A 14,395-nucleotide genomic window follows, 5' to 3' on the forward strand; every position below is an offset into this window, starting at 1 on the left:
ACGTTGATGGAGACCTCACATCACACGTAACATAAGCTGCCCTGGCGCAAGAAGGGACATTTCAAAAGCCATATTCAGAAGACATGACATAATTTGCTGCTTTTTGTCACCTTTTGATCCACACACCACATGTATTTTTCAGTACTCTAACAAACATGGCAAGGTAGAAATCTGTGTGAAAGCACCATTAATAAAAATGTTCTAAATATATACAGAACTTATTGTTTCTAAACGTCTGTTTTTGTTTCCAGATGCTGTCGGGGAAGACCAAGGGGTTTGCGCTCCGTTTGGTTGCAGCATCCAGGAAGTGCTGCTCAGTTGCCACCCCACACTGACTGAGGAGAGCATTGCGGCGCAGATCAGTCTGACTCAACGTCTGGAGGGCCCGCTGCACATTCTGAGTACTGCTATAGAGGGGATACAGCTAGGTAGGTTGCTGTCAACTAAACATACAGTGGAGAAAAAAAATAAACTTGTCATCTGCTGTTTATGCTTTTGGTCTGATGTGTGTAATGTCAGGCTTGATTTACATTGAGCTGTGTTGTCCCTGACGGTATGTCCTAAATAGAGGGCAGTGCGGACAGCGCCGTTTTGACACTGCTGGTTGAACAGGCCAGTCTGAAGCAGTCGGAGCTGGACGCGCACCCCGTGCGATGCAGCATGAAGCAGCTCCTTCGCTCTCTGGACCAGCTCTGCCCCTTCGAGCCAGACAGCGACCTGGCCAAGCCGGATTACATGCGCAGTTTCTTCGACTACGTCAACACACTGGCCTCTGTGTTGGTGCGTAGCCTCTCTTCAGAAGGTAAGATTATTCGTCTCCTCCTTCGGCCAGCTGGATCGATTGCTGTTTCTTCTTTTACACCAGCCTATGCTTCTTGTTTTAGACCAAGGCAGTCAAGTGAAGCTGGGTAATCCACTCCTGGTGTTGCTTCAAACCCCGTTTCAACTTGTCTCCCACCTGCTGTTTGACAGACAGGTCTCTCCTGACAGGTACACACACAGAGGACCCAAACCACTATATTTTGCTCACAGTAGCGCTTATCCTGGCATTTAAGTTCAACTTGGATACCCCCAAAAAGTGTCAGTAAAGCATCACAGACTTGTTATCAGCGTATCAACCATCCAGACCACTAAGGTCTTCTGACTCCAGCCTACTCTGCATACCTAGAACCAGAACTAAACACGGAGAAGCAGCATTCAGTTCCTATGCTCCAATTATCTGGAACAAACTTCCAGAAAACTGTAAAAGTGCGGAAAGCCTGAGTTCTTTTAAATCAAGATTAAAAACACATTTGTTTAAAATTGCCTTCAACTGTCCTAGTTAACTGAATCACCACTTTTTTGTTCTATTTTCTATCTATATTTTATTCCTACTTGCTTTTATTCTGTTTTATTTTGCTATATTTTAATCATGTAAAGCACTTTGCATTGTCTTTGTACTGAATTGTGCTATATAAATAAATTTGCCTTGCCTTGCCTAAAGCGTTCAATTAGGTTACATTTGTTCTGGTCAAATGTAACTCTTTGGTCTGGAAGTCGTCCATATTGGATGATAAATGCAGACTGTAAAACAGTGAGAGTTCTAACATTCAAGCTTTTGGAGATTTTATATGTAAATTCAAGTACAGTGTTTTGCAAAAGTATTCATTCAACTCATGAACTTTTCAATTCGATAATTCCCCTTTATCCTCAAGGGGCTATGTAAATGCACAGGGAAGCAGCACAGAAACAATCTCTAAAACCACATATATTGACATGCACAGAAAAGATGAGACGAGGATCACCGTGTGATCAGTCAGTAGTTATTTAGTAAAAATACAGCTGCAACGGGAATTAAATATTTACACGCAATATATGAACTGCATACACTGCTTTTGAAACAAAAGGGTCCCTCCTCTGTGTAATGCAACCTGGGCATCAAAGCTGGTGTTTGGAGGGAAGGCACCGTAAGTTGGATGGGAAGAGTCTTTAATAATTCTGTGTGCTATGCTGCATGTTTGCTGGTCTCAGAAATAAGTTTCTCACAGGTAGAGCGTACAGGGACGGGCCATCGGTGGTGCCAAAGGTAGATATTACAACCATGACCTTTTAGTGAGTTTGTTTGGATTTAATGTGATGGATCAACACGCTGCTTAATTGTGAAGATGAAGGTAAAGGATTTTTTTTTTCAGAACTGTCACTTCTTGCTGCAAGTACAGCTAAAAGTATTTCAGGTTACGCTTTACATATCTTTAAAATGATTTGTTTTCCCCACATTCCCTTCTGCAAAATAACTCAGGTTCACTCAGATCACATGGTGAGCATTTCTGAAGAGATATTTTAAGCCTCATCACAGATTATAACTTTAGATAGATTCACTTTGACTGGGTCCTTCTAATATGAATATGCTTTGATCTAAACCCTTCCATTGTAGTTTTGCAGCATGTTGGTCATAGTGCTGGTGCAACATGGACCTCCGCCCGAGTCTCCAGTCAAATCTATTTTCTTTTAGATTTGTCCTGTATTTAGCCCCATCCATCTTTACATCATCATTGACCATCTTCCCTCTGCATGCTAAAGAAAAGCATCCCTGCCTACAAAGCCCAGATTTGAGGAGTTTACAACTAATAGTTCTTGGGTCAAAAGATTCTCTCACCTGAGCTGGCTGTCCTTGCAGCTCCCCCATAGTCAGCATAGACCTTCCTAGCTGCTTGTCTGATTATTGCTTTCCTTGCCCAGCATCATGTTAGGTGGGCGGCCATGACTTTAAAGGTATCCATTTGCGCCGTACCCGTTCCATTTTTGCGTGACGGATTGACCCTTCCTCTGTGAAATGTCAAAGCGTGTGATGTGGTTTTATAACCTAATCCTGCTTTCAACCTCGGATCCATCCATGACCTCTCAGGTGTGTTCCTTGAGCTTCGTGATGCTGTTGCTCTCCAACAAACCTCTCTGCCCTTCACAGAGCGGCTGATTTATAGAGATTATATTACATCACACGTTGACTCTGTTTACTAACTGTGAACTTATAAAGGCACTTAGCTGCACTGTATGTGTTAAAGGTTATCAGAGTAAAGAACGCCCTAGGTTATATTTGTAAAAACATGTTATTTTGCGTTGGTCCTTCTCTTCAAATCCCTGTAAAATGCATTGGCGCTTGTGGTTGTAACGTGGCAAAAAAATGTGGAAAACACAAAGGAGTATGAAAACCTTTGCTAGTCACTCCATATTTAAAGCTTGTATGTTGTTTTTCCTGTCCTCGATCCACAGAGTTCTGTCGGTGCTGCAGCAAGAGGGTCTGCGGCTGAGCGTCCAGCAGGTCATCGTTCAGCGATGCTGCGAGGCTCTGCCCGTGTGGAGCTCGTGTCCAGATGAGGAAGAAGACTCCAGCCGGGCCAGGAAAGCCGACGGGGCCTTCAGCGTCGACAATTTATTTCTGCTGCTTCGAACGCACGCTCCAGCTTACAAGGCGGCGCTGGGAATCCCCGAACCTCCGTCCGATGGCAGCTCCGAGTCTGAGGCCTCAGCAGACGACCCATCCTCTTCGCCCATTCACCTCTCCTCATCTCCACCATCTCAGTCATCATCCTCTTCATCGTCTTCCACCTCGTCTTCCTCAAATACGTTTCTCCTCACTGCATCGGCCCTGTCTTTCCTAAAGTCTCGCTCCCCTCTTCTGGCCACGCTGGCGTGTTTAAGTGCCTGCAAAGGAGAAGCTACCCGCGCAAAATCCTCCGGGTTATCCGCGTATTTCCGCAGCGGCCGGAAGGAGGTTTCCCTCGACCGTGAGCAGATATCTCGAGAAGCCGATGGCCTCCTTAAGCAATTCCCTATTCTGAGGGCTTACCTTCAGACCATGGTGGAGCCTGTGCTAGGGACCTCGTTAGGCGACGGGGAGGAGAGCTCTGCCGGGCTCGGGGCAGCCATCTGCGGGAAACCAGTGGCCAGTCTCCTGTTGTCAGGGCCTCAGGATGAGGTGACTCAGGCTCTGGCTGCCGACGCCTTTAAAGATGCTCTCGTGTCCAAAGACCTGGACCGAGCCCTGAGCCTGCTGGAGCTGTATGGACAGGGAGGCAGCCAGGAGAGGGAGCTAAGGGATCACTTACTAGTCTGCGCTTCTTTAGAAGGTGAGAACTCAGCATGTCAACAAATACAAATATTGCATAATGCTGTTTTTCTTTTTTTTTTTTAGAAAACTGATAAAAAAAAGTTACACATTTACAACATAATTGTATTAGTTTATATTATCCGGCTTTACAGAGATGCACCAAGCACTCTTCCTGGCTAGTACAGTTTTGTTTTTGTATTTTTCTTTCTTTTAGGGCTGATCTACCAAGTGTGATTCTGACCATTTTTCAAAAGTATATTTATGTTTCTTGTCTCTAATAATAATGTATAAATGGGAAGGCATGTCTGCAACAAAGCATATTATTGCTATGTTTATCTTATTTTATTTTAATTCAAAACGTGCATCTAAGTATAGCCTGTTGATTTATATGTTCTATATTGGGATGCTTTTAATAATTTGGAAACTTATTAAACTTATTAAACTAATTTTTTTCTGATTCCAATTGATTTCAGAAGCTCTAGTTTTAATTAGGGTGGGGCTGGTTGCAGTGCAGTGTGAGTGGCACATTTGCTCTGCAAAGGAGGGAAATGGGATATTCCTACTGTCGCACAACAGCTTTTTGTTGAATAAACGACACGATGGGCAGAATCTGATTTAGACAGAAAATGTACAGGCTGTGACAATTATTTTTTGGATTCATATTTTAAGCTAAGAACATTTGAAGTTTTTAGTTGTTTCTCAGACTATACATAACACTAGACTGTATATTAGCCCAAGGAAATGTTGGTCAAATTTCAATTTTTTTGATTTCTTTTAAATGTATAGAAATAAATTATTCTTTTTATTTGCCAATGCTAAATCTCCCTCAGTTAAATGGCATGAAAACCAGACACTCCCAGTGGGTCAGAAATGCTTTTCCTTTCTCTCTCCGTTCCCATTCAGATGAAGCCGAAGGCTTTGATCAGCTGTTCCGGGTGCTGGACGCCAACCTGCGAGCTCGTGTTGCCCTTCAAACCCTGGAACGGTGGCCTCTGTCAGCCTGTCTGGAGCTGATTGAGTTCTGCCTAGATGACCCTAACACACAAAGCTCACTGAAAACAGACCTTGAGCTGAAGAAGAAGGAATTAAGCATCTACCGCTGGGTAATGTTACACTGAATTGCATCATTTTACCTCAAATATCAAGCTATAGAACAAAAAACCTGTCCATGTAATCCTGCCTACAGTATTTCTGTGTTGCCTCTCAAGTCAGTACTTGCTTTAAATACTGGGGTTTGCTTTGCCGCTGGGACGTTTCACATGCTCTGCATCCTGCCATCCTCCATTACCCACATTCATTTTAAAGCGTGACTTTAAAGCTGTTACCTTGTCTTGTGCTGTCACAGATGATGAATTTGCGGCCTTCCTTGCCTTGGAAAACTTGGCAGGAGTTGAGGAGGGAGTCCGCAGCAAACCCAGAGTCAATGTTGTCTATGATCCTGGAGGCAAAGGTTCGTACAGCCAACCTGAATCAGTTCAAGGATCAAATTAATGCACTGTCTGTAAGATTCTAGACAGAAAATAAATCCTATTAAAAAATATAATAAACCTCAGGGCTGAAAATACACGTTTTAAAGTTTTCAAAAGTAATAAAATGAGCATGTTTTTGTTTCTTTTTGTGCAGGAATTTTCTCTTTGTAAGCAGTGGGTAGAGCTTTATCCCGTCTCTGAGCAGCAGAAGCTGCAGCTGCAGACTGAACATTTGCTCTATCTGCTGGAAACGGAACAGACAGACGATGCGTTTGAGGTCTGGACTGCTCTGCTTGTTGAATGATTACAGTAAAATTGGTTTTAGACCAGAAAAGTCATTGCTCAGAGGTTTGTCTGGGATCACTAATTTGATCATTAAATTAGCAGTTCATATTACCATTCCCATAGTTTGGTTTTAAGGTGTCAATTTATTTTCTCTTTGTTCGAGAATAGTTTTCAGATACTTTTGGGTTATCAATAGATGATTGAACTGTCTGGAAATGGAGATCATCTTTAAACAATCTTTGTTGGGAAAGGAGAAACCTTGTGGTGTATATGCAGCATTTTACAGTGTACTGTGCTGGTCAGAAGATTTCACACAATACGACAATCTTCTTCATGAGGTTTTTTTTTTTTTTTAAATGTTTGTTTTCTATGAGACAGATAATTGTTTTTAAGATTGAAAGAATCTAAATGTCGCTTAAGTCACACAACAAAGCTGGTTTTGGCCCCTGGAATGACCTTCCTAAAGCCCTGACCTGAATCTTGTTGAAACTGTAGTCACCAAATATTACTGCCAGTGTTCACATTTCAGACAGTATGTATAATTTTCCCCCTGTGTGGATATTAGACATAATCCACAATAAATCCTGTCTGAGGGCCCAGTTCTCTATAATAATCCCATCCTGGGAAAAGAACAGTGCAAATGCCTCATTAAAAGGTCAAACTTAATACAACATTCATGCTGTTGTAAACTTCTGACCAGAACTCTATGTACTTCTTTTAACTGTGCCTTCTCTTGAAATGTATCTAATTTGTTGCTTCAGCTACTTCAAAGCATCTCAGATGTTGCTGTTGGCCTTGAGGTTTGCGAGCGCGCCTTGGATCGCCGCCCTGGATTGGCTGCCTGCCACTTCCTGGCTGACTACCTCACCATTCATTTCCAGAGACGGGTGTCTCCAGCCCGTCGTCGGCACATCCATGCCCTTCATCTGGGCTCTAAGGTTAGTGGGTGTCAGGAACTTGCTGACTCTAAAGGTGGACATATAGAAAGTTGAGATACAACCTTTAACTGTTTATTAAAACCATCTTTTAACAATTAAACAGATTTTGATGTTATTTCAAATTTTGTATTTTGTACCCTTTTACCAGAGATGGCAAACGGGTGCAAAACATGTCAAAGCAAAATCCAATACTTAATTTTTATTTTTTTAAATACAGCGATTAATTTTAGTACACTTGGTGTAACTTATCCCAGAATCAACTGGGTCTGAGAGTGTTACTTTAATGTTACTGTGGAGATTTATTTTTATTTTTATGTGAACTTGTTAAGTTCTTCCATATTTGTCCTAAAACTGTCTTAGTGCATCAAGTCAGACTCGGGGGTTAGAATCATGAGTATATGGAGCATCGATCGATAGGGTTTCGTGTTTGTTACTGCTTTAAGCATTAGCCCATGTTAGCAATGATGTCGCTAACATTTACCACTCAGAAACGGCACCCATTCTGTTCTCCACTGCCTCGACAGCCCCGGCTTCAGGCTTCACTGAGTCAGCACCTTGAGCCAGCTGATGGCTCAGCCCCGCTGGGCTCCTTCAAGTTCCAGTGACAAGAGGGGTGAAAAATCTCTCTCAATTCAAAAAGCTTTTGAATTGAGAAAGCTTCCGGGATATGAAGCGAAACGTCTTCAAACTTAAAAAAAAGTCCAGTTGTTTTTTGTTTTTTACTTTTTTGGAAAAACCACCAGATGTCACCCATGTCACTCCATGTTTCTGACAACAGCTTAGAGCCCCACTTTACGCCCACCGATCATCCCCATACTTAAGCTAGCTTTATAGTCGATGCCTGAACAGGGTGCCAGGGTCAAAAGTGAATCGTGCCGTCCCCGCCCGCGGGCCCAACATGCTGTTGCGGCGCAAGATTGTATAACTCTGAATTTTTGTAACTGTGCGGCCCGTGTTCAATTGAGGGAATTCAAAGGAGCCCTAGCAGAGCAAGTTCCCCTGTACTGACGTCAATTGGCCCAGAAGTTTCAAGCAGCACAACTTTATTAAATGCTATGTTGTTACTGCTTATTCTGTGACTGAAAACAGCATACACATATCATTACCATACTTTTATGGATGAGTTTATTGGCCAAGTTTGTGGGAACAAACAAGGATTTTGATTTCTGTTTCCATCACTTCAACTATAAATGAAGTCTAAAACAACAGTTCACAGTACGTAAAGCAATCAGCTTTATCTATTAAAGCAAAATGATTTTATACACCTTTCATCAAAAGGATCAATATGGGCTTTACAGGCAGGCTGTATTCCCCATCTTCATGTCCTCCCGTATGCAGCGGGTGGTCATACCGTCTTCTTCTACGTCTCTAACCCTTTGTTTATTTCTGTTTAGCTGTCACAAACACACCAACTATTCTTCCTGATTGTTTACGATCCTGTGCACGGCCATTTTGGGTGTGTGACTTAAATTGTTTCTTCTCTTGTTTACTGCATCTCCGCTGGCTATGTTAAATACTGCCCCCCTGTGATTTGGGAGAATACTGCACCTACATCCGTGTCAAGTCATAAACAGTCTACAGCGCTCCTATGGGCTCGGGGCTCGTCCTCACAGACCTGTGTGACCCCAAAACGCGCAAGTAGGACTCAGCCTTTAGCCGTTTCTGTTGGAACCGCCCAGTTTGGTGGCATTTTCCAAGTGTGTCTGGGAGCAGGGTGATGTCTTTACATCTGTGTCAGTTACACTTTTAGTTAAATAATTGTTTTTACCCAGTACACACCAGCTGTTAATACTTGGGACTATACCCTTTTGGCTATAAGGAAGCACTTAATTTTCCTCCATAAGATTTAAAAAGATTGAGGTTGATCTGGCCAGGTGAAAGTTTTGTTTAAAATCTACAGGTATTTGAAAGAGTTTGTGACGTTGTGCACTCTAACAGGGTTCCCACGGGAAACTGGCCCTCTGCATCACTAATCCCCCGCCATTTGTAACAGTAGACATGAGGTGCTTTTCCACGTATTCTTACCTTGTTCCATGGCAAACCTACCTGGAGGATTTTTTGCAGAAAACTCTGTTTATCTCATCTAACCAAAGCACACAGTTCCAGGTAAAGTCCCAGTAGAGTCTGACAGATGTAAAGTTAAAGGTTGTTTCTTGTTTTTTCCTTCCTTTTACAACCGTTTGGCATGTAGATGGCATCAAAGAGATTTTTTTTTTAATTCTCTCTCCCTATTCTTCTCACTGTGTGTGGGTCACAAGATGAAATCCTTGTCCTGCCCTGTGGCTAGAGAAAACGTCCATCTGTGTCATCTCGTATTTATAGCCCAAGGAAACAGTCATGCATTACTAATGATAGATTCCTAAAAACTCTTAGCAATTTAAACAAAATAAGTACAAATCTACAAAAAATGCTTAAGTAAAATTTTTTTTTTGTTGTTGCTGCAATTAAAGATGGCTTTATTTGACACATCTTTACCAGTGTGTAACACTTCTGTCTGGGCCTGTGTATCCGTGACTGTTTGCTGACAGTATAGGAAATATGACTCGCTCTTAAACTGAGAAGGCTCTTGTGTTTCTTAGTACTTTGTTACATAATTTTTCTTCAGCTGTCGGAAAAAACTCCCCAAACGAGACTCGACACACCCAGTTCTCCAAGAATAAAAGTGTCATAAATTAAGAAAACAAGTTTAACTAGTCTGTTCCTAATGTTTTATAACTTAAAAGGAATCAGGAAAGCTTTTCCAGGTAGTCTCCAACAAAACTGTTCCTATATATATATATATATATATATATATATATATATATATATATATATATATATATATATATATATATACTATTAGGAACTGTTCCTGTTCCTAATAGCAGTAATAATATTAAATTCTCAAAATCTCAAAGTGCTACAATAGCAGGGGGTTAAAAAGTACAATAAAAACAAAAACATAAAACACCAGAAAAGCAAAATTGAAATCCTTAGTATTGAAAGGCCGTTTGAAATAAGAATGTCTTTAGGTGCTTTTTGAACACCTCCACAGTTTGTGGGGTCCTCAGGGAGGGCATGCCATCTACATGTGGCGACTGCCTGGAAGGCCCTGTCTCCCATAGTGGAGAGTTTAGTCCTGGGTTGGTGCAGGCAGTAGGTAGAGGTGGAGGAACGGAGGTTTTCGTGGGGCCGTGTGCGAGTTGAGGAGATCACTGAGGAAGGCAGGGGTAGTTCCATGTATGCACTGATGGGTGAGGAGACAGATTTTGTAATGGATTCTGTGTTGAATGGGCAGCCAGTGGAGTGATTTCAGGACCGGAGTGATATGATCGTATTTGCACCTCCTCGTCAGGGCCCAGGCAGCGCAATTTTGGATATGCTGGAGCTTTTACAGGCTACTGCACATGATCCCGACAAGGAGGGCATTGCAGTAGTCCAACCTGGAGGGGATAAAAGCATGGATCCACTTCTCAGCATCTGATTGGAGAGGGACGAAGTTTGGCAATGTTTTTGAGATGGAGGAAGAAGACCTTACAGAGGTGGCGGGATATGGGTGTCAAATGTGAGATTTGAGTCAGGTTTGACTTCAAGGTTTGTGACAGAGGTAGATAGAGGGATGTGATGACCAAGAATTAGTATATTGTTGAGGAAGGAGGACTGGGTTTCATGTGGGGGGCCGATCAGAATGGCTTCGGTTTTGCTGCTGTTTAATTGAAGGAAGTTGTCAGACATCCATGTTCTTATCTCCTCCAGACAAACCTGGAGCAGAGCTGAGGGGAGTGTGGAGTCCATTTTTATGTATAATTGTGTATCGTCTGCATAGCAGTGGAATGAATCTTTGTGTTTATGGATGACCGAGGGGTAGTGGGTAGATGGTGAAAAGGGTCGAACCTAGGACAGACCCATGTGGCACTCCACAGCTAACTGTGTGGGATGATGAATGGGAGCAGCCGACAAGTCAAGTAGGAGGAGGAAAGATGGTGAGCCCTGGTCTGCCGTCATAAGTAGGTCATTCATGACTCGGACCAGGGCTGTCTCTGTGCTGCTCGAAAAAAAACACACTGAAATTTTTCATATAGCTTATGGATGTGAAGATGATCACGGAGTTGGGCTGCAACAGCTTTCTCCAGGACTATGGACAAAAACGGCAGGTTTGGTGTGGGTCTGTAAAGCTCTGTTGTGTACCAGGGGGCTGACATGGAAAAAGTGACTGTTTTTGTTTTGATTGGTGCATGTGACTCAAGAGTATTGTAAAGTCTGGAGTTATAATGGTCAACAGAGCCTTTCACTGATGTGAACTGTGTGAGCAGTGAGACTTGTTGTAGGTCTTGGTTTAAGAGGGTAGTGTCTATTGCTTTTATGTTTCTGAGCCGAATTTGACATAGGGCTGGACGATAATTCAATAACGATATACATCGATCTATAGACGTATATCGATGATAGAAAGAAGGGTCAATAAGAAGGTCAATAGAAAACCAGTTTTCCATCCTTTTGCATTCTAGCTTTTCATGTCTGTTAATACTACAGATACTAGATTCTCCCAACCAATCACAAAAACAGACCCAGACTTACAGTTTTGGTAAAAAGTTGGTTGAATAAAAGATTTATGTTGGAATTCAGTGTTCTTTATTTAAAACAGGTCATTAAGCAACAGCATAAAATGGTCAGGGCTGTACTTAAAATAAAAAAAAGTTTTGAATTTTTTGATAATTATCGATATTAATCAATATGATTTCTATTTTATCGATATGCTATTTTGGGGGAGTCAACATGAAGGTTAAGATCTCCCATAACGAGTGTATTATGGGTTGTTGCACAGAGTGATGTGAGTAGATCTTGTTGCTCAGTGATAAATCCAGGTTGTGGTTTGGGGGGGGGGGGGGCGATAGATGAGGAGTATTGTAATTATTTCTTTACGAGATCTGCATTTGAATAAAAGAACCCTTAAATGTGGTCATCTCTGGCAGTGGGTGGTAATTAGGTCTTGGCGATGAATAACAGCAAGACCACCACCACGGCCAGTGGTTCTCGCCTTCTCCAACTATGTGTATCCTGTGGGGAAGGCTTTGTTTAGAGCAGGGATGGGTAACTTCCATGATAAAGAGGGCCACATTTTATTCAGCACGACCATTGGAGGGCCACATGATCACGCACTTCAAATAATTGGAAATGAAAGACGCTACAAATGATTCTCAATAAGAACAAATTTTATATGAATTTATATCTGTATGTTTACTGCACCAACATACAACTATTTTCTGCATATAAATGCATTTTAATGTGTCCTTAAGCAAAAGACAAACCATTTGCTTTAAAAAAAAAAGTGCAAAAAGGAATTTGAACTCCATCATATCAAAGAACAAAAAGTTTGCTTAAAAAACTGATTGCAAATAGTTTCTGTGTATAAAATAAATGCATTTTAACATGTCCTTCATAAGCAACAAAGACAAAAGATTTGCTTAAAAAGTGCAAAAGGAATTTGAACTCATTCATAACAAAGAACAAAAAAGTTAAAAAAAAAAAACTGATTGCAAATAGCTCTACAGCAGCTCTGGCAGCTCCAGTGTACTTCTCATATTTAACCTTACGCAAGGTGTTGTAATGTCGACTTAAGTTGTAATCTTTCAGGGCTGATAATGTCTCCAAGCAAACTAGACACGTTGGTTTTTCTTCGGATTCGGTGAAGAGGTACTCTTCTTTAACCTGACAACAGCCAGATGCATGTATCGCTCCGCCTAGCTCCACTCACATACATCTGGGACACGGCCATAGGGATTGCCTTTACTGAAGGCTGGGCCTTATCAAAACTCCTTGCATATGATTGGATAAGCCACTTGTCTGTCATCTTTATCGACGTGCTATTTCAACCACTCACACCGAAGCTAACCCGTGACGCTGACGAGACCGACGCCGGAAAAAAAAAACTTTTTTTTTTTTTTTATGTGATTGCGGCTCTAGTGCAGGGTTTCCCGCAGCGCTATCTTGGCGAGGCGGCCGCGGAAAACGTTTCCCCCCCCCCCCCCCCCCCTCCGCTCGGCGGAAAACGTGTCGTCCACCCCCCCCCCCCCCGCTCCCGGTCCGTGGAGACAAAGTCATCCACCCCCCCCCGCGAGTCGGTCCGCCTCGCATAAGCAAATTCCTGCGGGAAACACTGTAGTGGCAAGCGTTTTATTGACAGTGAGCTGACAGGAAGAGGGGGGAAGACGGGCGGCAAAGCGCCGCGGGTCGGAGTCGATCCCGGGCCGACCGCGTTGAGGACTAAAGGCCTCCCAATATGGTTAGCGCTAACCGCTAACCGCTCTGGGGCGCGTCCGCGTACGCGCCCCGGAAAACAAAACTTGCCAAATCCGGTCGGGAGAAGGGCGAAAACATGGTTTCCACCAACAAAAGCCTTCAGAGGCGTTCTCTGATGTTCTTTTAATGAAACAATATCAGATAGATTGGACAACACAGAAGAAATAGCAGCATCAATGCTAACGCTAGCTTCCTCGATGCGAGCCGCCATTGTTGTTGGAATCTCACGGTGGCTTCTCCACTACGTCACATCCAGGAAACACCCGCCCTGCGTCCTGATTGGCCAGACCAAAAATTTGGTTGGGGAAACCATTTTCAATGAGCGATGTCCCAGATGTATGTGAGTGGAGCTAGGCGGAGCGATACATGCAGCTGGCTGTTGTCAGGTTAACTCTTCTTCCCATTTTGTCTGAAAAACGCGGGTCTCTGCCCCTCCCGACAAGTCGGAGCAGAATTAAAATCGGCTCATAATCCTGATGAACTGACTGCACAGATGAAGTTCGAAGGTGTTCTTTCTTGGCTAGACACATCTTAAAACTACTTCTTCTGATGAATTAAAATCAATAGGTGAGTAAACTAGTCATCTCCTTACTGCTCTTTACTCCCCCTTGTGGCGACTGTTTAGCCTTGCAGCACACATCCCCGCCCATCGAGCAATGCCCCAGGCTTCTTAAAAAGTCCCATCCTTCAAATAGGGTCCTTTTCCCGTGAGAGTAAAGCCTCGCGAACGTGAAATCCCCCATGTTGAAATGCGAGGTGGGCTTTTGAAAAACCCAGTTGCTTTTTTTGTTAAGTTTAGTTCAATATGTTTTTTACCTCCAGGTGCTGATGACTCTCCCACCAGCTGCCAGGCAGGACTACTTCCCTCTGCTTTCAGAACCCCTGCTAATGCTCGAGCAGCTGCTGATGAATCTGAAGGTGGAGTGGGCCGAGGTGGCGGTGCAAACGCTGCAGAGCCTGCTGGTTGGTCAGGAGGCCGGCTTCAGCGGAGAGGACATAGATAAGCTGCTGGCGGACTACGGCTACAAGGCCCTGGACTTCTCGTGTGCCCCCAGGGAGAGGTCTCGTTCAGGTCGGTGCTGCAGGTTTCTAACTGTGAGTGAAGGCAGAGTTCACCGTCTATGTAAGCAAGAAAATAAGAATCCCATCGTTTTCCAGACTCTGTCATCAGCCTTCAGGACGTGCTGACGCAGTGCCCTGCTCAAGAGCTCAGCTCTCAGTCCTTCACCCGGATTGAAACTCCAGCTTCTTCCGCAAGTGAGACAAGTGCACGTCCTTAGAGATGATAACCTGGTAGGCGTTTGCTGTTTTCTTCACGTTTACTTCCCTCTGGTGGATTG

The 14,395-nt window shown here is 43.2% G+C and overlaps 1 protein-coding gene across 1 annotated transcript in view; it reads left to right on the top strand.

The window, feature by feature from the left end:
• Positions 1-14,395, top strand: part of zfyve26 (zinc finger, FYVE domain containing 26) — a 40,769-nt gene that overhangs the window by 15,826 nt on the left and 10,548 nt on the right. Inside the window, exons 18-27 of the mRNA XM_012872288.3 lie at positions 252-428; positions 569-802; positions 885-990; positions 3,250-4,106; positions 4,991-5,190; positions 5,433-5,537; positions 5,711-5,833; positions 6,603-6,779; positions 13,878-14,127; positions 14,214-14,312. Of these exons, the coding sequence (XP_012727742.2) occupies positions 252-428; positions 569-802; positions 885-990; positions 3,250-4,106; positions 4,991-5,190; positions 5,433-5,537; positions 5,711-5,833; positions 6,603-6,779; positions 13,878-14,127; positions 14,214-14,312 (2,328 nt within the window). The remainder of the gene's footprint in view (positions 1-251; positions 429-568; positions 803-884; positions 991-3,249; positions 4,107-4,990; positions 5,191-5,432; positions 5,538-5,710; positions 5,834-6,602; positions 6,780-13,877; positions 14,128-14,213; positions 14,313-14,395) is intronic.

Source organism: Fundulus heteroclitus, chromosome 19, assembly GCF_011125445.2.
Source record: "Fundulus heteroclitus isolate FHET01 chromosome 19, MU-UCD_Fhet_4.1, whole genome shotgun sequence".
Classification (NCBI taxonomy): domain Eukaryota; kingdom Metazoa; phylum Chordata; class Actinopteri; order Cyprinodontiformes; family Fundulidae; genus Fundulus; species Fundulus heteroclitus.